Raw genomic sequence first — 24572 nt, 5'->3', positions numbered from 1 at the left:
GGCATAAAAATGTCGTAAAAACATCATAGTTTATTAAGGCATTTAAACGTCATAGTATAGTAAGGTATAAAAAGTCATAAAAACGTCATAGTATAAAAATCCATAAAAACGTCATAGTATAGAAATCCATAAAAACGTTATAGTATAGTAAGGCATAAAAAGTCTTAAAAACATCATGGTATAGAAAGTCATAAAAAGGTTATAGTATAGTAAGGCATAAAAAGTCATAAAAACGTCAGAGTATAGTAAGTCATAAAAACGTCATTGTATAGTAAGGTATTAAAAGTCATAAAAATGTCATAGTACAGTAATGCATAAAAATGTCATAAAAACATCATAGTATAGTAAGGCATAAAAACGTCATAGTATATTAAGGCATAAAAATGTCATAAAAACGTCATAGTGTAGTAACGTATAAGAAGTCATAAAAAACGTCATGGTATAGTTAACCATAAAAGGTGATAAAAATGTCATATTATAGTAAGGCATAAAAAGTCATAAAAACGTCATAGTATATTAAGGCATAAAAATGTCATAAAAACATCATAGTATAGTAACGCATAAAAATGTCATAAAAACGTCATAGTATAGCATGGTATAAGAAGTCACAGTATAGTAAGGAATAAAAATGTCATAAAAACGTCATAGTGTAGTATGGTATAAGAAGTCATAGTATAGTAAGGCACAAAAAGTCATAAAAACGTCATAGTATAATAAGTCATAAAAACGTCATAGTATGGTAAGTCATAAAAACGTCATACTATAGTAAGGCATAAAAAGTCATGAAAACTTCATAGTATAGTAAGGTATAAAAAGTCATAAAAAACGTCATAGTATAGTAAACCATAAAAAGTCATAAAAATGTAATATTATAGTAAGGTATGAAAAGTCATAAAAACGTCATAGTATAGTAAGGTATAAAAAGTCATAAAAACGTTATAGTATAATAAGTCATAAAAAGGTCATATTATAGTAAGGTACAAAAAGTCATAAAAATGTCATAGTATAGTAAGTCATGAAAACATCATAGTATAGTAAGGTATAAAATGTCATAAAAACGTCATAGTATAGTAAGGCATAAAAACGTCATAGTATAGTAAGTCATGAAAACATCATAGTATAGTAAACCATAAAAAGTCATAGAAATGTCATATTAAACTAAGGCATGAAAAATCATAAAAATGTCATAGTATAGTAAGGTATAAAAAGTCATAAAAACGTTATAGTATATTAAGGCATAAAAATGTCATAAAAACGTCATCGTATATAAGGTATAAAAAGTCATAAAAACTTTATAGTATAGAAAGGCATAAAAAGTAATAAAAAACATCATAGTATAGTAAGGTATAAAAACGTCACAAAATCGTCATAGTATAGTCAGTCATAAAACGTCATAGTATAGTAAGGTATAAGAAGTCATAGTATAGTAAGGCACAAAAAGTCATAAAAACGTCATAGTATAAGTCATAAAAACGTCATAGTATAATAAGGTATAAGAAGTCATAAAAATGTCATAGTATAGTAAGGCATAAAAATGTCGTAAAAACATCATAGTTTATTAAGGCATTTAAACGTCATAGTATAGTAAGGTATAAAAAGTCATAAAAACGTCATAGTATAGAAATCCATAAAAACGTCATAGTATAGAAATCCATAAAAACGTTATAGTATAGTAAGGCATAAAAAGTCTTAAAAACATCATGGTATAGAAAGTCATAAAAAGGTTATAGTATAGTAACGCATAAAAAATCATAAAAACGTCAGAGTATAGTAAGTCATAAAAACGTCATTGTATAGTAAGGTATTAAGTCATAAAAATGTCATAGTACAGTAATGCATAAAAATGTCATAAAAACATCATAGTATAGTAAGGCATAAAAACGTCATAGTATATTAAGGCATAAAAATGTCATAAAAACGTCATAGTGTAGTAAGGCCTAAAAACATCATGAAAACGTTATAGTATAGTAAGGCATAAAAAGTCATAAAAACTTCATAGTATAGTAAGTCATAAAACGTCATAGTATAGTAAGGCATAAAAACATCATAAAAACGTGATAGTATAGTAAGGTATAAAAATTCATAAAAAACATCATGGTATAGTTAACCATGAAAGGTGATAAAAATGTCATATTATAGTAAGGCATAAAAAGTCATAAAAACGTCATAGTATATTAAGGCATAAAAATGTCATAAAAACATCATAGTATAGTAACGCATAAAAATGTCATAAAAACGTCATAGTATAGCATGGTATAAGAAGTCACAGTATAGTAAGGAATAAAAATGTCATAAAAACGTCATAGTATAGCATGGTATAAGAAGTCATAGTATAGTAAGGCCTAAAAAGTCATAAAAACTTCATGTATAGTAAGTCTATAAAAACGTCATGGTATAGTAAGGCACAAAAAGTCATAAAAACGTCATAGTATGGTAAGTCATAAAAACGTCATAGTATAGTAAGGTATAAAAAGTCATAAAAAACATCATAGTATAGTAAACCATAAAAAGTCATAAAAATGTCATATTATAGTAAGGTATGAAAAGTCATAAAAACGTCATAGTATAATAAGGTATAAGAAGTCATAAAAAGTCATAAAAAACGTTATAGTATAATAAGTCATAAAAAGGTCATATTATAGTAAGGTACAAAAAGTCATAAAAACGTCATAGTATAGTAAGGCATAAAAACGTCATAGTATAGTAAGGCATAAAAACGTCATAGTATAGTAAGTCATGAAAACATCATAGTATAGTAAGGTATAAAATGTCATAAAAACGTCATAGTATAGTAAGGCATAAAAACGTCATAGTATAGTAAGGTACAAAAAGTCATAAAAACTTCATGTATAGTAAGTCTATAAAAACGTCATGGTATAGTAAGGCACAAAAAGTCATAAAAACGTCATAGTATAATAAGTCATAAAAACGTCATAGTATGGTAAGTCATAAAAACGTCATAGTATAGTAAGTCATAAAAAGGTCATATTATAGTAAGGTACAAAAAGTCATGAAAACATCATAGTATAGTAAGGTATAAAATGTCATAAAAACGTCATTGTATAATAAGGCATAAAAACGTCATAGTATAGTAAGGCATAAAAACATCATAAAAACTTCATAGTATAGTAAGTCATAAAAACGTCATAGTATAGTAAGTCATGAAAACATCATAGTATAGCAAGGTATAAAATGTCATAAAAACGTCATAGTATAGTAAGGCATAAAAAGTCATAAAAAACGTCATAGTATAGTAAGTCATAAAAACTTCATAGTATGGTAAGTCGTAAAAACTTTATAGTATAGTAAGGCATAAAAAGTCATAAAAAACGTCATAGTATAGTAAGGTATAAAAAGTCATAGAAAAAGACATAGTATAGTAAGGAATAAAAAGTCATAAAAACGTCATAGTATAGAAATCCATAAAAACGCCATAGTATAGTAAGGCATAAAAAGTCATAAAAACGTCATAGTATACTAAGTCAGAAAAAGTCATAAAAACATCATAGTATAGTAAGGTACAAAAACGTCATAGTATAGTAAGGTATAAAAAGTCATAGAAAAAGACACAGTATAGTAAGGAATAAAAATGTCATAAAAACGTCATAGTATAGCATGGTATAAGAAGTCATAGTATAGTAAGGCCTAAAAAGTCATAAAAACTTCATGTATAGTAAGTCTATAAAAACGTCATGGTATAGTAAGGCACAAAAAGTCATAAAAACGTCATAGTATAATAAGTCATAAAAACGTCATAGTATGGTAAGTCATAAAAACGTCATACTATAGTAAGGCATAAAAAGTCATAAAAACTTCATATTATAGTAAGTCATAAAAAGTCATAAAAATGTCATATTATAGTAAGGTATGAAAAGTCATAAAAACGTCATAGTAATAGTAAGGTATAAAAAGTCATAAAAAACGTTATAGTATAATAAGTCATAAAAAGGTCATATTATAGTAAGGTACAAAAAGTCATAAAAACGTCATAGTATAGTAAGGCATAAAAACGTCATAGTATAGTAAGGCATAAAAACGTCATAGTATAGTAAGTCATGAAAACATCATAGTATAGTAAGGTATAAAATGTCATAAAAACGTCTTAGTATAGTAAGGCATAAAAAGTCATAAAAAACGTCATAGTATAGTAAGTCATAAAAACTTCATAGTATGGTAAGTCGTAAAAACTTTATAGTATAGTAAGGCATAAAAAGTCATAAAAAACGTCATAGTATAGTAAGGTATAAAAAGTCATAGAAAAAGACATAGTATAGTAAGGAATAAAAAGTCATAAAAACGTCATAGTATAGAAATCCATAAAAACGCCATAGTATAGTAAGGCATAAAAAGTCATAAAAAACGTCATAGTATACTAAGTCAGAAAAAGTCATAAAAACATCATAGTATAGTAAGTATAAAAAGTCATAGTATAGTAAGGTATAAAAAGTCATAAAAAGTCATAGTATAGTAAGGAATAAAAATGTCATAAAAACGTCATAGTATAGCATGGTATAAGAAGTCATAGTATAGTAAGGCCTAAAAAGTCATAAAAACTTCATGTATAGTAAGTCTATAAAAACGTCATGGTATAGTAAGGCACAAAAAGTCATAAAAACGTCATAGTATAATAAGTCATAAAAACGTCATAGTATGGTAAGTCATAAAAACGTCATAGTATAGTAAGGTATAAAAAGTCATAAAAAACATCATAGTATAGTAAACCATAAAAAGTCATAAAAATGTCATATTATAGTAAGGTATGAAAAGTCATAAAAACGTCATAGTATAGTAAGGTATAAAAAGTCATAAAAACGTTATAGTATAATAAGTCATAAAAAGGTCATATTATAGTAAGGTACAAAAAGTCATAAAAACGTCATAGTATAGTAAGGCATAAAAACGTCATAGTATAGTAAGGCATAAAAACGTCATAGTATAGTAAGTCATGAAAACATCATAGTATAGTAAGGTATAAAATGTCATAAAAACGTCATAGTATAGTAAGGCATAAAAACGTCATAGTATAGTAAGGTACAAAAAGTCATAAGAACGTCATAGTATAGTAAGTCATAAAAACTTCATAGTATAGTAAGGTATGAAAAGTCATAAAAAACGTCATAGTATAGTAAACCATAAAAAGTCATAGAAATGTCATATTAAACTAAGGCATGAAAAGTCATAAAAATGTCATAGTATAGTAAGGTATAAAAAGTCATAAAAACGTTATAGTATATTAAGGCATAAAAATGTCATAAAAACATCATAGTATAGTAAGGCATAAAAAGTCATAAAAACTTCATAGTATAATAAGTCATAAAAACGTCATAGTATAGTAAGGTATAAAAAGTCATAAAAACTTTATAGTATAGTAAGGCATAAAAAGTAATAAAAAACATCATAGTATAGTAAGGTATGAAAACGTCACAAAATTGTCATAGTATAGTCAGTCATAAAACGTCATAGTATAGTAAGGTATAAGAAGTCATAGTATAGTAAGGCATAAAAAGTCATAAAAACCTCATAGTATAATAAGTCATAAAAAAGTCATAGTATAGTAAGGCATAAAAACGTAATAGTATAGTAATGCATAAGGAGTCATAAAAATGTCATACTATAGTGAGGCATAAAAACGTCATAGTATGGTAAGGTATAAAAAGTCATAAAAACATCATAGTATAGTAAGTTATATAAACATCATAGTACAGTAAGGCATATAAACTAAATAGTATATGAAGGCATAAAAACGTCATAGTATAGTAAGTCATAAAAGGTCATAAAACATAAATTGTATAGTAAGGCATAAAAACGTCATAAAAACTTCATAGTATCGTAAGGAATAAAAAGTCATAAAAACGTCATAGTGTAGAAATCCATAAAAACGTTATAGTAAAGTAAGGCATAAAAAGTCATAAAAACGTCATTGTATAGTAAGTCATAAAAACGTCATAGTATAGTAAGGCATATAAACATCATAGTACAGTAAGGCATATAAACTAAATAGTATATGAAGGAATAAAAACGTCATAGTATAGTAAGGTACAAAAAGTCATAAAAACGTCATAGTATAGTAAGTCACAAAATGTCATAGTATAGTAAGGCATAAAAACATCATAAAAACGTCATACTATAGTAAGGCCTAAAAAGTCATAAAAACGTCATAGTATAGTAAGGCATAAAAAGTCATAAAAAGCGTCATAGTATAGTAAGTCATAAAAACTTCATAGTATGGTAAGTCATAAAAACGTCATAGTATACTCAGTCAGAAAAAGTCAGAAAAACATCATAGTATAGTAAGGTATAAAAAGTCATAAAAAACGTCATAGTATAGTATGGTATAAGAAGTGATAGTATAGTAAGGCATAAAAAGTCATGAAAACGTTATAGTATATTAAGGCATAAAAATGTCATAAAAACATCATAGTATAGTAAGGCAAAAAAATGTCATGAAAACGTCATAGTATAGTATGGTATAAGAAGTCATAGTATAGTAAGGCATAAAAAGTCATAAAAACTTCATAGTATAATAAGTCATAAAAACGTCATAGTATAGTAAGGCATAAAAAGTCATAAAAAACGTCATAGTATATTAAGGTATAAAAACGTCACAAAAACGTCATAGTATAGTAAGGTATAAAAAATCATAGAAAAAGACATAGTATAGTAAGGAATAAAAAGTCATAAAAACGTCATAGTATAGAAATCCATAAAAACGCCATAGTATAGTAAGGCATAAAAATGTCATAAAAACATCATAGTATAGTAAGGCATAAAAAGTCATAAAAACGTCATAGTATAGTAAGGCATAAAAATGTCATAAAAACGTCATGTATAGTAAGGCATAAAAAAGTCACAATAACGTTATAGTATAGTAAGTCATAAAACGTCATAGTATAATAAGTCATAAAAACATCATAGTATAGTAAGTCATGAAAACATCATAGTATAGTAAGGTATAAAAAGTCATTAAAAACGTCATAGTATAGTTAGGCATAAAAATGTCATAAAAACGTCATAGTATAGTATGGTATAAGAAGTCATAGTATAGTAAGGCATAAAAAGTCATAAAAACTTCATAGTATTATAAGTCATAAAAACGTCATAGTATAGTAAGGTATAAAAAGTCATAAAAACTTTATAGTATAGTTAGGCATAAAAAGTCATAAAAACATCATAGTATAGTAAGGCATAAAAAGTCATAAAAACGTTATAGTATATTAAGGCATAAAAATGTCATAAAAACATCATAGTATAATAAGGCAAAAAAATGTCATAAAAACGTCATAGTATAGTATGGTATAAGAAGTCATAGTATAGTAAGCATAAAAAGTCATAAAAACTTCATAGTATAATAAGTCATAAAAACGTCACAGTATAGTAAGGCATAAAAAGTCATAAAAAACGCCATAGTATAGTAAGGCATAAAAATGTCATAAAAACATCATAGTATAGTAGGGCATAAAAAGTCATAAAAACGTCATAGTATAGTAAGGCATAAAAATGTCATAAAAACATCATAGTATAGTAAGGCATAAAAAGTCATAAAAACGTCATAGTATACTAAGTCAGAAAAAGTCATAAAAACATCATAGTATAGTAAGGCATAAAAACGTAATAATATAGTAAGGTATAAAAAGTCATAGAAAAAGTCATAGTATAGTAAGGCATAAAAATGTCATAAAAACTTCATAGTATAGTAAGGCATAAAAATGTCATAAAAACATCATAGTATAGTAAGGCATAAAAAGTCATAAAAACTTCATAGTATAGTAAGGAATAAAAAGTAATAAAAACGTCATAGTAAAGTAAGTCATAAAAACGTCATAGTATAATAAGTCATAAAAACGTCATAGTATAGTAAGGCATAAAAAGTCATAAAAAACGTCATGTATAGTAAGGTATAAAAACGTCACAATAACGTTATAGTATAGTAAGTCATAAAACGTCATAGTATAGTAAGGTATAAAAACATCATAAAAACGTTATAGTAAAGTAAGGCCTAAAAAGTCATAAAAACTTCATGGTATAGTAAGTCATAAAAGCGTCATAGTATAGTAAGTCACAAAAACGTCATAGTATAATAAGGCATAAGAAGTCATAAAAATGTCATAGTATAGTAAGGTACAAAAAGTCATAAAAACGTCATAGTATAGTAAGGCATAAAAACATCATAAAAACGTCATAGTATAGTAAGGTATAAAAAGTCATAAAAAACGTCATAGTATAGTTAACCATAAAAAGTGATAAAAATGTCATATTATAGTAAGGCATAAAAAGTCATAAAAACGTCATAGTATATTAAGGCATTAAAATGTCATAAAAACATCATAGTATAGTAACGCATAAAAATGTCATAAAAACGTCATAGTATAATATGTTATAAGAAGACATAGTAAAGTAAGGCATAAAAAGTCATAAAAACTTCATAGTATAGTAAGTCATAAAAACGTCATAGTATAATAAGTCATAAAAACATCATAGTATAGTAAGTCATAAAAACATCATAGTATAGTAAGGTAGGAAAAGTCATAAAAACGTCATAGTATAGTAAGTCATAAAAAGGTCATATTATAGTAAGGTACAAAAAGTCATAAAAACATCATAGTATAGTAAGGTATAAAATGTCATAAAAACGTCATAGTATAGTAAGTCATAAAAACGTCATAGTATAGTAAGTCATAAAAAGGTCATATTATAGTAAGGTACAAAAAGTCATAAAAACATCATAGTATAGTAAGTCATGAAAACATCATAGTATAGTAAGGTATAAAATGTTATAAAAACGTCATTGTATAATAAGGCATAAAAACGTCATAGTATAGTAAGGCATAAAAACATCATAAAAACTTCATAGTATAGTAAGTCATAAAAACGTCATAGTATGGTAAGTCATAAAAACTTTATAGTATAGTAAGGCATAAAAAGTCATAAAAAACGTCATAGTATAATAAGGTATAAAAACGTCACAAAAACGTAATAGTATAGTAAGTCATAAAACGTCATAGTATAGTAAGGTATAAAAAGTCATAAAAACCTCATAGTATAATAAGTCATAAAAACGTAATAGTAGAGTAAGGCATAAAAACGTCATAGTATACTAAATCAGAAAAAGTCATAAAAACATCATAGTATAGTAAGGTACAAAATGTCATAAAAAACGTCATAGTATAGTAAGTCATAAAAACTTCATAGTATGGTAAGTCGTAAAAACTTTATAGTATAGTAAGGCATAAAAAGTCATAAAAAACGTCATAGTATAGTAAGGTATAAAAAGTCATAGAAAAAGACATAGTATAGTAAGGAATAAAAAGTCATAAAAACGTCATAGTATAGAAATCCATAAAAACGCCATAGTATAGTAAGGCATAAAAAGTCATAAAAACGTCATAGTATACTAAGTCAGAAAAAGTCATAAAAACATCATAGTATAGTAAGGTACAAAATGTCATAAAAACGTCATAGTAGAGTAAGGCATAAAAAGTCATAAAAACGTCATAGTATAGTAAGGTATAAAAAGTCATAGAAAAAGTCATAGTATAGTAAGGCATAAAAATGTCATAAAAACTTCATAGTATAGTAAGGAATAAAAAGTCATAAAAACGTCATAGTATAGAAATCCATAAAAACGCCATAGTATAGTAAGGCATAAAAATGTCATAAAAACATCATAGTATAGTAAGGCATAAAAAGTAATAAAAACGTCATAGTATAGTAAGGCATAAAAAGTCATAAAAAACGTCATAGTATAGTTAACCATAAAAAGTGATAAAAATGTCATATTATAGTAAGGCATAAAAAGTCATAAAAACGTCATAGTATAGTAAGTCATAAAAACGTCATAGTATAGTAAGTCATAAAAACGTCATAGTAAAGTAAGGCATAAAAAGTCATAAAAATGTCATAGTATAGTAAGGTACAAAAAGTCATAAAAACGTCATAGTATAAGTAAGGCATAAAAAGTCATAAAAACGTCATAGTATAATAAGGCATAAAAATGTCATATTATAGTAAGGCATAAAAAGTGATAAAAATGTCATAAAAACATCATAGTATAGTAAGTCATAAAAACATCATAGTATAGTAAGGTATGAAAAGTCATAAAAACGTCATAGTATAGTAAGTCATAAAAAGGTCATATTATAGTAAGGTACAAAAAGTCATAAAAACATCATAGTATAGTAAGGTATAAAATGTCATAAAAACGTCATAGTATAGTAAGTCATAAAAACGTCATAGTATAGTAAGTCATAAAAAGGTCATATTATAGTAAGGTACAAAAAGTCATGAAAACATCATAGTATAGTAAGGTATAATATGTCATAAAAACGTCATTGTATAATAAGGCATAAAAACGTCATAGTATAGTAAGGCATAAAAACATCATAAAAACTTCATAGTATAGTAAGTCATAAAAACGTCATAGTATAGTAAGTCATGAAAACATCATAGTATAGCAAGGTATAAAATGTCATAAAAACGTCATAGTATAGTAAGGCATAAAAAGTCATAAAAAACGTCATAGTATAATAAGTCATAAAAACATCATAGTATAGTAAGTCATAAAAACTTTATAGTATAGTAAGGCATAAAAAGTCATAAAAAACGTCATAGTATAGTAAGGTATAAAAAGTCATAGAAAAAGACATAGTATAGTAAGGAATAAAAAGTCATAAAAACGTCATAGTATAGAAATCCATAAAAACGCCATAGTATAGTAAGGCATAAAAAGTCATAAAAACGTCATAGTATACTAAGTCAGAAAAAGTCATAAAAACATCATAGTATAGTAAGGTACAAAAACGTCATAGTATAGTAAGGTATAAAAAGTCATAGAAAAAGACATAGTATAGTAAGGAATAAAAAGTCATAAAAACGTCATAGTATAGTAAGGCATAAAAATGTCATAAAAACATCATAGTATAGTAAGGCATAAAAACGTCATAGTATAGTAAGGTATAAAATGTCATAATATAGTAAGGTACAAAATGTCATAAAAACGTCATAGTATAGTAAGGCATAAAAATGTCATAAAAACATCATAGTATAGTAAGGCATAAAAACGTCATAGTATAGTAAGGTATAAAAAGTCATAGAAAAAGACATAGTATAGTAAGGAATAAAAAGTCATAAAAACGTCATAGTATAGAAATCCATAAAAACGCCATAGTATAGTAAGGCATAAAAATGTCATAAAAACATCATAGTATAGTAAGGCATAAAAAGTCATAAAAACGTCATAGTATAGTAAGGTACAAAAAGTCATAAAAACGTCATAGTATAGTAAGGCATAAAAATGTCATAAAAACATCATAGTATAGTAAGGCATAAAAAGTCATAAAAACGTCATAGTAAAGTAAGTCATAAAAACGTCATAGTATAATAAGTCATAAAAACGTCATAGTATAGTAAGGCATAAAAAGTCATAAAAAACGTCATGTATAGTAAGGTATAAAAACGTCACAATAACGTTATAGTATAGTAAGTCATAAAACGTCATAGTATAGTAAGGTATAAAAACATTATAAAACTTTATAGTATAGTAAGGCCTAAAAAGTCATAAAAACTTCATGGTATAGTAAGTCATAAAAACGTCATAGTATAGTAAGTCATAAAAACGTCATAGTATAATAAGGCATAAAAAGTGATAAAAATGTCATATTATAGTAAGGCATAAAAAGTCATAAAAACGTCATAGTATAGTAAGGTACAAAAAGTCATAAAAACGTCATAGTATAGTAAGGCATAAAAATGTCATAAAAACATCATAGTATAGTAAGGCATAAAAAGTCATAAAAACGTCATAGTATAGTAAGTCATAAAAACGTCATAGTATAATAAGTCATAAAAACGTCATAGTATAGTAAGGCATAAAAAGTCATAAAAAACGTCATGTATAGTAAGGTATAAAAACGTCACAATAACGTTATAGTATAGTAAGGCATAAAACGTCATAGTATAGTAAGGTATAAAAACATCATAAAAACGTTATAGTATAGTAAGGCCTAAAAAGTCATAAAAACTTCATGGTATAGTAAGTCATAAAAACGTCATAGTATAGTAAGGCATAAAAACGTCATAGTATAGTAAGGTATAAAAACGTCATAGTATAGTAAGGTATAAAAAGTCATAGAAAAAGACATAGTATAGTAAGGAATAAAAAGTCATAAAAACGTCATAGTATAGAAATCCATAAAAACGCCATAGTATAGTAAGGCATAAAAACGTCATAGTATAGTAAGGTATAAAAAGTCATAGAAAAAGACATAGTATAGTAAGGAATAAAAAGTCATAAAAACGTCATAGTATAGAAATCCATAAAAACGCCATAGTATAGTAAGGCATAAAAATGTAATAAAAACATCATAGTATAGTAAGGCATAAAAAGACATAAAAACGTCATAGTATAGTAAGGTACAAAAAGTCATAAAAACGTCATAGTATAGTAAGGCATAAAAATGTCATAAAAACATCATAGTATAGTAAGGCATAAAAAGTCATAAAAACGTCATAGTAAAGTAAGTCATAAAAAAGTCATAGTATAATAAGTCATAAAAACGTCATAGTATAGTAAGGCATAAAAAGTCATAAAAAACGTCATGTATAGTAAGGTATAAAAACGTCACAATAACGTTATAGTATAGTAAGGCATAAAACGTCATAGTATAGTAAGGTATAAAAACATCATAAAAACGTTATAGTATAGTAAGGCCTAAAAAGTCATAAAAACTTCATGGTATAGTAAGTCATAAAAACGTCATAGTATAGTAAGTAATAAAAACGTCATAGTATAATAAGGCATAAAAAGTGATAAAAATGTCATATTATAGTAAGGCATAAAAAGTCATAAAAACGTCATAGTATATTAAGGCATAAAAATTTCATAAAAACATCATATTATAGTAACGCATAAAAATGTCATAAAAACGTCATAGTATAATATGGTATAAGAAGTCATAGTATAGTAAGGCATAAAAAGTCATAAAAACTTCATAGTATAGTAAGGCATCAAAAACGTCATAGTATAATAAGTCATAAAAACATCATAGTATAGTAAGTCATAAAAACATCATAGTATAGTAAGGTATGAAAAGTCATAAAAACGTCATAGTATAATAAGTCATAAAAACATCATAGTATAGTAAGTCATAAAAAGGTCATATTATAGTAAGGTACAAAAAGTCATAAAAACGTCATAGTATAGTAAGGTATAAAATGTCATAAAAACGTCATTGTATAATAAGGCATAAAAACGTCATAGTATAGTAAGGCATAAAAACATCATAAAAACTTCATAGTATAGTAAGTCATAAAAACGTCATAGTATAGTAAGTCATGAAAACATCATAGTATAGTAAGGTATAAAATGTCATAAAAACGTCATAGTATAGTAAGGCATAAAAAGTCATAAAAAACGTCATAGTATAGTAAGTCATAAAAACGTCATAGTATAGTAAGGCATAAAAACATCATAAAAACTTCATAGTATAGTAAGTCATAAAAACGTCATAGTATAGTAAGTCATGAAAACATCATAGTATAGTAAGGTATAAAATGTCATAAAAACGTCATAGTATAGTAAGGCATAAAAAGTCATAAAAACGTCATAGTATAGTAAGTCACAAAAACGTCATAGTATAGTAAGGAATACAAAACGTCATAAAAACGTCATAGTATAGTAAGGCATAAAAATGTCATAAAAACGTCATAGTATAGTATGGTATAAGAAGTCATAGTATAGCAAGGCATAAAAAGTCATAAAAACTTCATAGTATAGTAAGTCATAAAAACATCATAGTATAATAAGTCATAAAAACGTCATAGTATAGTAAGTCATAAAAACGTCATAGTATAGTAAGGTATAAAAAGTCATAAAAATGTCATAGTATAGTAAGGCATAAAAATGTCATAAAAACATCATAGTATAGTAAGGCACAAAAATGTCATAGTATAGTAAGGTATAAAAAGTCATAGAAAAAGTCATAGTATAGTAAGGCATAAAAATGTCATAAAAACTTCATAGTATAGTAAGGAATAAAAAGTCATAAAAACGTCATAGTATAGAAATCCATAAAAACGTTATAGTATAGTAAGGCATAAAAAGTCATAAAAACATCATAGTATAGTAAGTTATATAAACATCATAGTACAGTAAGGCATATAAACTAAATAGTATATGAAGGCATAAAAACGTCATAGTATAGTAAGGTACAAAAAGTCATAAAAACGTCATAGTATAGTAAGTCATAAAATGTGATAGTATAGTAAGGCATAAAAACATCATAAAAACGTCATAGTATAGTAAGGCATAAAAAGTCATAAAAACATCATGGTATAGAAAGTCATAAAAATTTTATAGTATAGTAAGGCATAAAAAGTCATAAAAAGGTCATAGTATAGTAAGTCATAAAAAGTCATAAAAACGTCATAGTATGGCAAGTCATAAAAACGTCATAGTATATTAAGTCAGAAAATGTCAGAAAAACATCATAGTATAGTAAGGTACAAAAAGTCATAAAAACGTCATAGTATAGTAAGGCATAAAAACATCATAAAAAGGTCACAGTATAGTAAGGCATAAGAAGTGATAAAAACGTCATGGCATAAAAAGTCATAAAAACATCATAGTATAGTAAGTCATATAAACATCATAGTACAGTAAGGCATATAAACTAAATAGTATAGTAAGGTACAAAAAGTCATAAAAACGTCATAGTATAGTAAGTCATAAAAAGTCATAAAAAATAAATAGTATAGTAAGGCATAAAAACGTCATAGTATAGTAAGGTATAAAAAGTCATGAAAACGTAATAGTATAGTAAGTCATAAAAATGTCATAGTATAGTAAGGCAAAAAATGTCATAAAAACGTCATAGTATAGTAAGGCAAAAAATGTCATAAAAACGTCATAGTATAGTAAGTCATACAAACATCATAGTACAGTAAGGCATATAAACTAAATAGTATAAAAAGTCATGAAAACGTAATAGTATAGTAAGGAATAAAAAGTCATAAAAATGTCATAGTGTAGAAATCCATAAAAACGTTATAGTATAGTAAGGCATAAAAACGTCATAAAAACGTCATAGTATAGTAAGGCATAAAAAGTCATATAAACATCATAGTACAGTAAGGCATATAAACTAAATAGTATATGAAGGCATAAAAACGTCATAGTGTAGTAAGGCATAAAAACATCATAAAAACGTCATAGTATAGTAAGGCATAAAAACATCATAAAAACGTCATAGTATAGTAAGGCATAAAACGTCATAAAAACGTCATAGTATAGTAAGGCATAAAAAGTCATAAAAACGTCATAGTATAGTAAGTCATAAAACGTTATAGTATAGTAAGGCATAAAAACATCATAAAAACGTCATAGTAGCCTATAGTAAGGCATAAAAAGTCATAAAAATGTCATAGTATAATAAGTCATAAAAACGTCATAGTATAGTAAGGCATAAAAAGTCATAAAAACGTCATGGTATAGAAAGTCATAAAAAGGTCATAGTATAGTAAGTCATAAAAAGGTCATAGTATAGCAAGTCATAAAAAGGTCATAGTATAGTAAGTCATAAAAACTTCATAGTATAGTTAGTCAAAAAAACGTTATAGTATAGTAAGTCATAAAAACTTCATAGTATAGTAAGGCATAAAAAGTCATAAAAACTTGCTGCATGTCATTCCCCCTCTCTCTGCCTCATTTCCTGTCTGTCTCTACTGCATTATCAATAAAGGCATAAAAAGCCCAAAAAAATTTACTTAAAAAAAAAAGTCATAAAAACGACACAGTATAGTAAGGCATAAAAAGTCATAAAAATGTCATTATTGTAAATCATTGAATGTCATGCATAACAAGGCATAAAAAGCTGTGGTAGAGTACTAAAAGTCATATTATACTAAGACATAAAATATAGTATAGTGAGGCATAAAAAGTCATAAAATAAGAAGAAATAAAATGTTATATTATAGTGTGTCATAGTAAGGTAAAAGGCAAAAGTCATCAAAAATCATAGAATAGTAAGATATAAAAACTTTTTTTAAAACGTAGGTATAGGAAGGAATAAATAATATAGAAAGTTATAAAAAGTCTTAGTATAGTACGGCAACTAAGTCATAAAAAACATAAAAACCATGAAAAAAGAATGGCAGACAACACAAGGAGGTGGTTAAACAAAAGTAATTTATTTACAAAAAACGAACTTGCATCAAACAACAGAACATAAAGAAAAGCACAGCTGGCACGTGGTCTGTCAGAGAGAGAACGAGGACGTGTCTCGGCCATCAGAGGCCTGAGCTTCATGGTGGGAGGGGCCAGCAGATGGATGAATCCCTGCTCTTCTGAAACGTTGTTTATCTTGCAGCTGCTCTTGTTGTTGTCGTCAGTCAGACACTAAAGTGACATGTACCGTCTCACATTAAAGACAAACAGCAGCTCAGTGAAGATCCAGCTGCTTCCTGTCTGCCTGTTACTCTGAGCCAATCAGAACACAGCCTCACCTTTATCATCAGAGTTTATTCAGTATGTTCAACATGAATGTGAAGCCAGAAGCTTCAGGAGTCTATGACACAGTCAGATTCCACTCTTCATCTTCACCCTCATCTTCATCAGGATCAAAGTCACTCCAGGAGAACTGGTTCACCTGAAACAGACACAGATCCTGACTGATTATCACGTTTACACCTGTGATCAATAACTAACACATGACTTACATTAACATCCAGATCATACAAACATATATATATATATAAATATGTGTGCACTTATATATACACATATTTATATTTAAACATTATTTCAAAGATATCTGTAAATATAATCAGTATATTGATCTACATTACTGTATAAATAAAGATAGAAAAGATTATACACACAGACAGGTGAGTTTACCTGGATAACTCCTTCAGTTTGCTCAGGTACACACTGATCTGAGGTCTGTCTCACCTCCACCATCACTTTACCATGTCCTACAGAGACACAGAGTCAGAGAGAGAGAGTTGTTGTAGTAGTAATAGTAGCAGCAGTAGCAGTATTTTTAGTAGTAGCAGTGGTTAGTAGTAGTAGTAGCAGTATTAGTAGCAGTATTAGTAATAGTAGCAGTAGTAGCAGCATTAGTAGCAGCAGCAGTATTAGTAGTAGTAGCAGTAGTAGCAGTAGTAGTAGTAGTAGTAGTAGTACCCAGTAGTATGAGCAGTACTGTAGTGAAGGCCTGGACCAGAGCTTTCTCTCTGACCCTCTTCTGTAGGAAACAACGTTTCTGTAGCAACACATCTGGACCTGAGCGAGAGAGAGAGAGAGAGAGAGAAGGTCAACATACACCTGTCATATGAACCTGTCTTTAATCATAATGTGTAGTATAAACCTGGTCACCTGTTGTACCGTCCTCACCTGTGCAGGTGAAGGTGTCCTCCACCACAGCTGCTCCTCTGGTCGTCTGTCTGTGACGGGGGAAGGAGAGTTGCAGCAGACAGCCAAACCTCAGCCTCCTCCTCAGCCCCCCCTCCTCACCTTCACCACCGTCTTCTTCTTCTTCATTGGTGAGCTCCTTCAGCTGAGGATGACAGACACAGGAAGTCACCTGCTGTCACACTGACTCACCTGTGTGTAAACGGATTAAGTGTGTTTCTCACAGTGATGATGTCAGAGGTCCAGCCATTGAATCCCAGGCAGTAATTGGCCAGTTCCAGGCAGCGGGCGTGGCTCAGAGGTCTTCTGCTGTCGCACAGGAAGTGAGGTGTCTGTTTGGTGCTCAGCCTCACCTGAACACACAGGTAAGTTACAGGTAAACCTCTGACAGCCACACAATTTGCTCAGCAGCAGACAAAAGAAAATAGGATCTGTGTAACCATGACGACGTGTTTACAACTCTCCATCAGGTGATTGATCCAAAAGCTGATCAACAGGAAACAGCTGAAAGCCTGTCGCTGTATAAACTTCAGTAGAAGAAGAAGCCCATGTGTAGAGAGTGTGAGGTGGTGACCTTGAGTGGAGCGCTCTGGAACAGCGAGCATCCGTCGGTGTGACGTTGAGCCTTCGACGCCTGAGCAGCAGAGTAGAACTTGACGAGGGCGGAGAAACCGGGGGGGTGGAGGGGGCTGTTAGGACTCACCTTCAACAGGTAGAGAGGACCGAAAGACGAGAAGACACCACACAACCTGTCCTACACACACACACACACAACGTCACTGTTAAATCATCAACGTCTCAAACATTTTACGTAGAAATCACTGAGTCCAGGTGAGTCTGGTTCATCAGGGTTAACAGTCACAGCCCGCTAACAGCAGCCATGCTGGGCCGTGTCCGTGGAGACGTCATGCAGTAAAACTGTGGGAAATCTGAACACCGCTCATGTTCATCATATGTAAACTGATTCTTTCAGGTCAGTGTTCACCAAAAATATGAACGTGTTCAATGAATGCCGTTCACTGAAGCTGCTCATGCACAACACTGAATACTAATACTATAATTGATGATTTCATTTCTTCTATTGAAGAAAAACCAGTGAATGTCTCTGCAGTGACCAACCAGGTATTTCAATGTGTTTTCTTAGAAGTTTCAGCAGATTTTCCTCCAGCACCTCAGTGACCTCTGACCTGATCAGCTGACCAAAGGAAAATATCACGTGATTAATTCAAATCATACTTGGTGTGTTCTAAAGTAAAGCTGGACTGAAGTTCCTCTACAGTGACACCTGGCAGTAGACTGTGCTGCCAGGTGTTCAAACGGCTGATTTCAGAATGGAGTTTGGTGCATGATGCCACAGACCGTCTGTACTCTCTGATACTACAGACGCTTCGGTCTGTAATCCTCAGACCTGGTCCCCAGCTGGACTCACATAGATTTCAGCCTCAGTGAGAGATGGCTGGATGTCCCACACAAACAGAGTCTTATTGTTCTCCACAGGGACCACGAACTCCAGGAAGTCCACCTCCATCACACCTGCAGAGGGAGGACAGAGGAGTAAGAGCAGGAACAAGCCGCATCAAACAGCGCTCCATGCGAGCGGAGACATCTTAACTGCAGAACTGCGTCACCATAGAAGAAGAACCGAAGGCTACGGCTTACACGTGACCTGTCAAAAAGATATGCATTACCAACTTTTACAGTTAGAAGTGATTGATGGAAACTAACGACCAGCAGCCAATGATCAGAAAACACGTCATTAACGTAAACAGAGTCTGACACTGTGTTTTATACAAATGACGGTCGTTAAACTGAAGTAGCATGTAACAGCACAGCAGCTTAAAACCACTGATGTTTGAACGGAGTCTGTCAGAGCCACACGCGAGCTAACGTAATGACGGCTGACGTCAGTTTCAATATACGTCTGTCCGTCCATTTACCCGTCAGTCCGTCCGTTAACCGTCAGTCCGTCCGTTAACCATGTGTCGGTCCAGTCTCCGGTTGTTTTTTAAACTCGGTAAAGTTCATTTCTCTCACCGTCACTCTTCCGTTCTCACGGGACAAACAGAATTTACCGCGCTTCCGCTGAGGGGCGGAGTCTGCTGCAGTAACCAATGAGGATTCAGTGTAAGAATGACGAGCGGCAACAGACCAATCATGGTGTCCTCACAGACACTCAGCGTGTTCACTGTATTTTATATTTAAAATGTAATATTTAATGCAGTTTTTATTTATTTTAACTGGTTTTATTGGATTTACATTGATCTGTTTCATAGTTATAGTTATTCAAATGTGTTATAATGTAAACATAAGTTTTTAGCATCAAACAAACTGGAAAATCACATTTGTTGTTTAAGGTCACAGAAAAGAACAGCTCACTGAAATAAATGAGGTCATGTCATGTCAATACAGTGTTTGTTTTAGAAATTAATTATTCATCTTAACATCAGATATTTACAATTTGTTTGTTTTCACATTCGTCTGGATTATATCTGTTACACAGCAATAAAATATTTCATGCAAACAATCTGTGTTGCTTTTATTTAGAATATCAACATGCCGTTTATGCACACGGGTATGTTTGTGTATTTGTTAGTGTTTCCTCACTGATGTCAGATCTGTTTCTGTGCTGATGATTCTTCTTTCATTTCACGTGTCAGTTGATCACATTTGATATTTCTGATCAAATCTCAGAGAAGGAAAGTTTGTGATGGTTCAGAGGTCTGGAGGGTCTGCACCCTCATCTGGATCACAGGGATGTCTGTGACCAGGAGACGGAAACCAGCCCCACGTCTTCAGGTCCAGGGTGTCCATGCTGCTTTATTCTGTTGTTTTTTCTTTTAAATATATAAATAATAGAAAAATAAGGGATGAAAACTTCAGTGAAAGACAAATACATAATAATTTGAAAATTAAATAATTATAATAAATAAATAAAAATATGAAAGTAAATACATTAGAAAGGTTCATCATATATAAAGCTATTGCTAAGAGACAAAGTGAAGCTGAAAACTTCTAATAATGAATAAAAAATTCCCACATAATAAAAAACTGAAATGACATCAGCAGTTATGACATCACAGCGTTGCATCGTCAGACCAGAAAGTGAAAATGAGGTTGACCAGCTGTCAGTCAAACTCCAGAGAAAAAGGAAACAGGTGAGACATGACCTTCACAATAAAATCCTAACGTTTCTAACATCAAACTGGAAAGTTTTCCACCGCTCTGCAGTTCATGAGATCTTTAAACACTTTTATTCTGACACAGAGACACTGAGTTTCACATCTGTGTGGCAAAAACCTGGATCTTTACTGTTGTGTCAATAAAGAGATAAAGTGCAATGCTTTTATTTTGTAGAAGTGAGCATGTGACTTCCTGTGAGGTTTAGAAAATGAAAGTGAAGGGACTTCCACAGCAGAAATGAGAGAATATTCCCCCAGTGTGAATGAATGAAGATGTTTGATTCACTCATTCATCCACATCTGTATTTTAAAAAGTAACTGAGTACATTTACTGCAGTACTGTACACAGAGGAGGTACTTTTACTTCCATAATGTACTTGTACTGCTCCACATCTGTCATCACATCTTCACAGCTTTTATACAATATGAAGCATCAAGTCAATCTAACATGATACAACCACAGTGTGCTTTTACTTTGAAGGCTCAAACACACTTTACTGAGCGACTTCTCAACTTTATATAAACTAGTGACAGAGAGTGGCTCCTCCCACACAACAGGTGAACTGACGACTCTGAAGTGCCCAGGTGTGAATGTGTGTGTGACTGGTTGTTTGTCTCTGTGTGTCCGCCCTGTGATGGACTGGCGACCCCCCCCCCCCCCCCCCAAATATCAGCTAGACCGATGAGTGACAGACAGAGTATATGTGTGTGTGTGTGTGTGTGTGTGTGTGTGTGTGTGTGTGTGTGTGTGTGTGTGTGTGTGTGTGTGTGTGTGTGTGTGAAAGGGAGAGTAGAAACAGTGGGACTGTGGGACTTTTTCTCTCTCTTTCTCTTTCCTGTCCTGTTGGAATAAAAGTCCTGAACTCAGATCAGCAGCATGTTGGAGACACTGACACTCAGCACAGCTCACATCTTCATCTTCATCACCTTCATCATGATCAGCTGGACCAGCCTCCTCGTCCTCTGCAGCGTCCTGAGTCCTGCTCTCTGCTGTGATTGGCTCAGACACTACGGTCACTACAGCAACATCTCTCTGACCCTCATCCGCCTCATGGTGAGTACAGCACTGACTCCAGGTCCTGGAGGAGGTTTTACTGGTACTTAGTCCCTGTGAGGTTCCTGAGGAGTGAAATGATCCTGAAGGCATCACAGACTGTGTGTTTACATATCTGATCCATATTAAACATCAACATTTACGTAAATCAAATAAGAGCAATGATCTCATAAGGAGAACTGATCAGAATCAAAGGCGTGCAGCAGATAACATGACACTGATCAACAGATGTGAATGATGAAGGTTTTCCAGATGTGGTAAAATGAAGCATCATCTCTTTATGTTTCAGGGCGGTCAGCTGACTGAACAGGACAGTCCAGTTTCCTTTCCATACAAATTCTACAAACACATACGCAACTCTGAGGTAATCTATCTATCTATCTATCTATCTATCTATCTATCTATCTATCTATCTATCTATCTATCTATCTATCTATCTATCTATCTATCTATCTATCTTCTTTCAAAGGTTTTAACTGCAGATTTCTACCACTTCCATTTCTCTCAGATAGTTGTTTGTTTGTTATTGTTTGTTTATTATTTACATGTATACATCAACATGTCAGGAGACATTTACATACAACCATGTAAACAAACCCAGATGTTGTCTGTTATGTTGATGACATCAGCTCTATCAGCCAATCAGAGAGCTCCTAGTCACTCCTGCCTCTCTCTCCAGGTGAGGTCCAAGGTGGTTTTCATCAGAGACAGTCTGGTCCAGATCTCTGACCTTTATCGCCATGACAACCTCTCCTCCGTTACCTGGGATATGGACAATACTAACAGATTCCGGATGAGCATCGACAGACAGATAGACGGCCTGAACACCTGTGTGAGTGAACAGAGACACTTCAACTCCTTTCAGCACTTTAATTTCAACTGACACTGAAGATACTGCTGCTGTCACTTCAGACGCTTCAGCTCCTTTCAGTCTTTACACTTCAATAAACCTGATTCTTTCACTGAGCTCAGCTCTCAGTCTAACTCACGTTTCCACTTCAATTCCTTTTACATGTTCAGCTTCAGTTTTTTCCACCAAACACAGAAAATCAATGTCTTTGTTTTCAGGTGTCGACTGAGCAGAGAGCCGACAACAGTCTGAGGAAATACTACAGGAGACTGAGGACAAGTACTCTGGACCGCACTGTGAGTACAATTACTGTGAAGTATAACTACTGCAGTGTATGGGCTCATAGTACTGACTGTAATACTGTGTGTACTGACTGTAGTACTGACTGTAGTACTGTGTGTACTGACTGTAGCACTGTGTGTACTGACTGTAGTACTGACTGTAGTATTGTGTGTACTGACTCTAGTACTGACTGTAGCACTGTGTGTACTGACTCTAGTACTGACTGTAGCACTGTGTGTACTGACTGTAGCACTGTGTGTACTGACTGTAGCACTGTGTGTACTGACTCTAGTACTGACTGTAGCACTGTGTGTACTGACTGTAGTACTGACTGTAGCACTGTGTGTACTGACTCTAGTACTGACTGTAGCACTGTGTGTACTGACTCTAGTACTGACTGTAGCACTGTGTGTACTGACTGGAGTACTGACTGTAGTACTTTGTGTACAGGGGGCGGGGCCTGCGTCCTGGGAGCTGATCAGGAAGGAGACTCTGCTGCACCTGGATCAGTTGGACCTGCTTGTGAACTCCATCAGGTCTTCAGCTGCTGCCAGCAGGAGGCGCTCTACACCAAGTCAACACCAACACTGACACAATGCCTCTCATCAACTGTTTCTGTCTATTTATTGATTTATCAGGTTTATATTTATTGATTTATCAGGTTTATATTTATTGATTTATCAGGTTTATATTTATTTATTTATTTGTATTTATTTATTTAAATGTGACGTTTGTCTGAATTTGACTTGAACAACAATAAAGAAATTTCCTCTGAGTTCAGAGTTTGACCTTTAAACTGATGTCAGACCGGAAACAGCTGATCTCACTGCTGCTCATCACACACACACACACACACACACACACACACACACACACACACACACACACACACACAGTAATTGGTCTTTGACCTTATATTCCAGTTTCATATATCCATACATTAGCTACTGCAATATATATATATATATATATATATATATATATATATATATAATATACTGTATGGGCCAGTGCTTCTCCCTCATATCTCCATAAAATCCACATGGTCAGACTCCACCTGCTTCTCTATTTTATAAAGTTAAAATATATGAATTACTTTCGATATAAATATTTTCATCTATAAAGTGACATCACAGAACAAAAATCTACCACAAAGTTTTCAACAATTTTCTGTAATAATATCTTCAAACATTCCTCCTCAACGAGACAGTCACATCATCGGCCTCTCTTTGTTCCACCAGTAGGGGGTAGTGTTCAATTAGATATAGAGGTGTAACACAGCAGAACATCAAGGTACAACTGGTCACACCTCACCCTTACTTCCTGTTTTCAAAATAGCATCTCTTCCCCCCGACGGACCCGGTACCGGGTCGGGCAGAACGGTTGCAATTCATAATTGCCTGTAAAATTTGATAGAACTCAGTGGTGGTCTCTTTTTTTAATGCTTCCAAAAGACGAGGCTTTAATGCCACCAAAACAGTCCAAGTGTGTTTAATACAACGAATATTTGTTTGGCAACAATTTCAATATTTCTCTTTCAAAATAAGACCCCTATCCAAGACCCATGAGACGTTCACCGCAGACTGGCGGCCGATTCACTTTTACTGTACTCTGAACTTTGCATATTGTATATTAAATATTTATACAAGTTTTATGTTTTACAATGTCTAAGAAGTAGAATCAACATGACACAGCAATTTAGAGGAAGAGATTCAGAGGCAAAATGGAGACAAAACTATATAATTGAATTGGTTTTTAGACACAGTGGTAGAATCTGATGATGCACAGGGTAAATCAAGTGGC

General features: G+C 31.5%; 2 protein-coding genes across 6 annotated transcripts; one reads left to right on the top strand and one right to left on the bottom strand.

Moving 5' to 3' along the window:
- Positions 1-16161: 16161 nt before the first annotated feature.
- rdm1 (RAD52 motif containing 1) lies at positions 16162-19504 on the bottom strand. Of its 5 annotated transcripts, XR_008830141.1 has the most exons (9): positions 19439-19504; positions 18834-18937; positions 17979-18158; positions 17629-17757; positions 17369-17549; positions 17177-17275; positions 16889-16965; positions 16498-16640; positions 16162-16390 (listed from the first exon to the last, which is right to left on the bottom strand). XR_008830141.1 is itself a non-coding variant. In XM_056401785.1 (8 exons), exons 2-8 carry the CDS (start codon positions 18930-18932, stop codon positions 16560-16562), a joined length of 846 nt encoding a protein of 281 aa, XP_056257760.1. In that variant the 5' UTR covers positions 18933-18937; positions 19439-19504; the 3' UTR covers positions 16162-16559. The 5 variants fall into 5 exon arrangements, 4 of the variants coding, with proteins under 4 accessions (XP_056257760.1, XP_056257763.1, XP_056257761.1 ...); XM_056401785.1 differs by having other exon boundaries at positions 16162-16640; XM_056401788.1 differs by having other exon boundaries at positions 16162-16640; positions 17387-17549.
- Positions 19505-21383: 1879 nt separating this feature from the next.
- Positions 21384-23392, top strand: LOC130185661 (interferon a3-like). The gene is made up of 5 exons (XM_056402246.1): positions 21384-21637; positions 21927-22001; positions 22317-22469; positions 22706-22783; positions 23220-23392. The coding sequence occupies exons 1-5, from the start codon at positions 21461-21463 to the stop codon at positions 23358-23360; spliced, it is 624 nt and encodes a 207-aa protein (XP_056258221.1). The 5' UTR covers positions 21384-21460; the 3' UTR covers positions 23361-23392.
- The last annotated feature ends 1180 nt before the right edge of the window (positions 23393-24572 follow it).

This window comes from Seriola aureovittata, chromosome 17, assembly GCF_021018895.1.
Source record: "Seriola aureovittata isolate HTS-2021-v1 ecotype China chromosome 17, ASM2101889v1, whole genome shotgun sequence".
NCBI classification, from domain to species: Eukaryota; Metazoa; Chordata; class Actinopteri; order Carangiformes; family Carangidae; genus Seriola; species Seriola aureovittata.
The sequence above is the reverse complement of the archived record's forward strand: the minus strand, read 5'-3'. Positions and strand labels throughout refer to the sequence as shown.